The sequence below is a fragment of the Microtus ochrogaster genome, chromosome 1 (genome assembly GCF_000317375.1).
Source record: "Microtus ochrogaster isolate Prairie Vole_2 chromosome 1, MicOch1.0, whole genome shotgun sequence".
Taxonomy (NCBI): domain Eukaryota; kingdom Metazoa; phylum Chordata; class Mammalia; order Rodentia; family Cricetidae; genus Microtus; species Microtus ochrogaster.
In genome coordinates this window covers 79,487,280-79,488,799 of record NC_022009.1, presented here as the reverse complement: position 1 = coordinate 79,488,799, position 1,520 = coordinate 79,487,280, and the positions used below count along the sequence as shown (strand labels likewise).

The 1,520-nt window shown below is 43.2% G+C and overlaps 1 protein-coding gene across 1 annotated transcript in view; it reads right to left on the bottom strand.

Moving 5' to 3' along the window:
• The window catches only part of Ahr (aryl hydrocarbon receptor), a 36,440-nt gene that overhangs the window by 7,624 nt on the left and 27,296 nt on the right, over positions 1 to 1,520 (bottom strand). The window contains exon 9 of the mRNA XM_005343854.3: positions 505 to 646. Within this exon, the coding sequence (XP_005343911.1) occupies positions 505 to 646 (142 nt within the window). The remainder of the gene's footprint in view (positions 1 to 504; positions 647 to 1,520) is intronic.

Here is a 1,520-nt window from a genome sequence, read left to right as displayed (position 1 = left end):
TGCACACCATAGCACACTGGCTGCACACCATAGCACACTGGCTGCACACCATAGCACACTGGGTGCATACCATAGCACACTGGGTGCACATCATAGCACACTGGGTGCACACCATAGCACACTGGGTGCACACCATAGCACACTGGGTGCACACCATAGCATACTGGGTGGACACCATAGCACACTGGCTGCACACCACAGTGTACTGGGTGCACACCACAGCGTTCCCTGGTCACTGGGAGCACACCATAGTGTTTTCAGGTTTTTCTTTTAAATATGTCATGGACTTTTCATCTCCCCCTAAATTGGAAGATGAGGAGGATTCTTTTAGCTTTATCTACTAACTCTCAATGAAGTTTGTCACTTCTGTTTTTTCAACATTTCTCACCTTTGCCCTGTTCTTTCTAGATATATTCTTTTAATTTTTAGTTATAGGTTCAATTGCCTTAGATTGTTTATAAATTTTCTGGTAAGATTCATGAAAACACAAAACCATTAGCTTACGTGAGTGGTCTCTGAGTTGCGATGATATAATCCGGCCTTCCATTTCTATAAATCAAGCGTGCATTAGACTGGACCCACCGCCATCGACTGTGTTTTGCCAGAAGCCTGAACACTGTCATGCCGCTTTCTCCAGTCTTAATCACTAAAAGTAGGCATTTAAAACAAAGTTAAGCCCTACATCAGTATAGTACAGAAAACCCCCGCCACAAAGCCCCTCTTCAGGGCTGAGGAAATGGCTCATTGGTTAAGGACACTTGCTGCTGTTGCAGAGAACTTGAGTTTGGTCTCCAGCAGCCTCACTGGTGCCCTCTTCTGGCATCTGAGTTCATCTACACCCATGTGCACATACTCCCACACAGCAAACACACAATTTAAACATAAAGCAAAAAATTTAAAAAGCCACGCTGACCTATTTCTTTAACTAGCAATGATGATAATATCTTGAAAACATTTTAACACAGTAAACATATTGAGAGGCACAGAAACACTTCTCCAGAGCTGTGCTTTCCCATTTCAGATGAAGTTTAGCATGGACAAGGGAAAAAGGGTGATGCCATGAGTAGGCCAGACGGTTTTGGTAAACACACAAGAAGGGCTTCACTTGGGAGAAGAGTAAAGATTACAACTTTTCAGGTCCAGGGAGCAATATGTTTAGTGTTTTCTGACTTTATATTAACATACATATATGAGTCAATGATGCCATTAAAGATTTTCTGAGCAAAGCTTCATTGGCCAAATAGTTATTTTCATAATCATCATAACACTATGTTACTGCATGACAGCCGTGAAGGATTTAGGAAGTAAAAGGTAGAGCTGGTTAACCAACATGACAGGATGCCACACAGGAGGAATCCTAACAGTTCTGTGAGGAAGTTGTCATTCATAATAACAGAAACCCGCCTGTATGAGGGCTGGGGGGATGCCTCAGCGGGTAGAGCGCTTGCCACCAAGCCTGACTATTTGAGCTTGGGCCTAGGGATCTACAAAATGGTAGAGAATGACTCCTACAAGTTGTC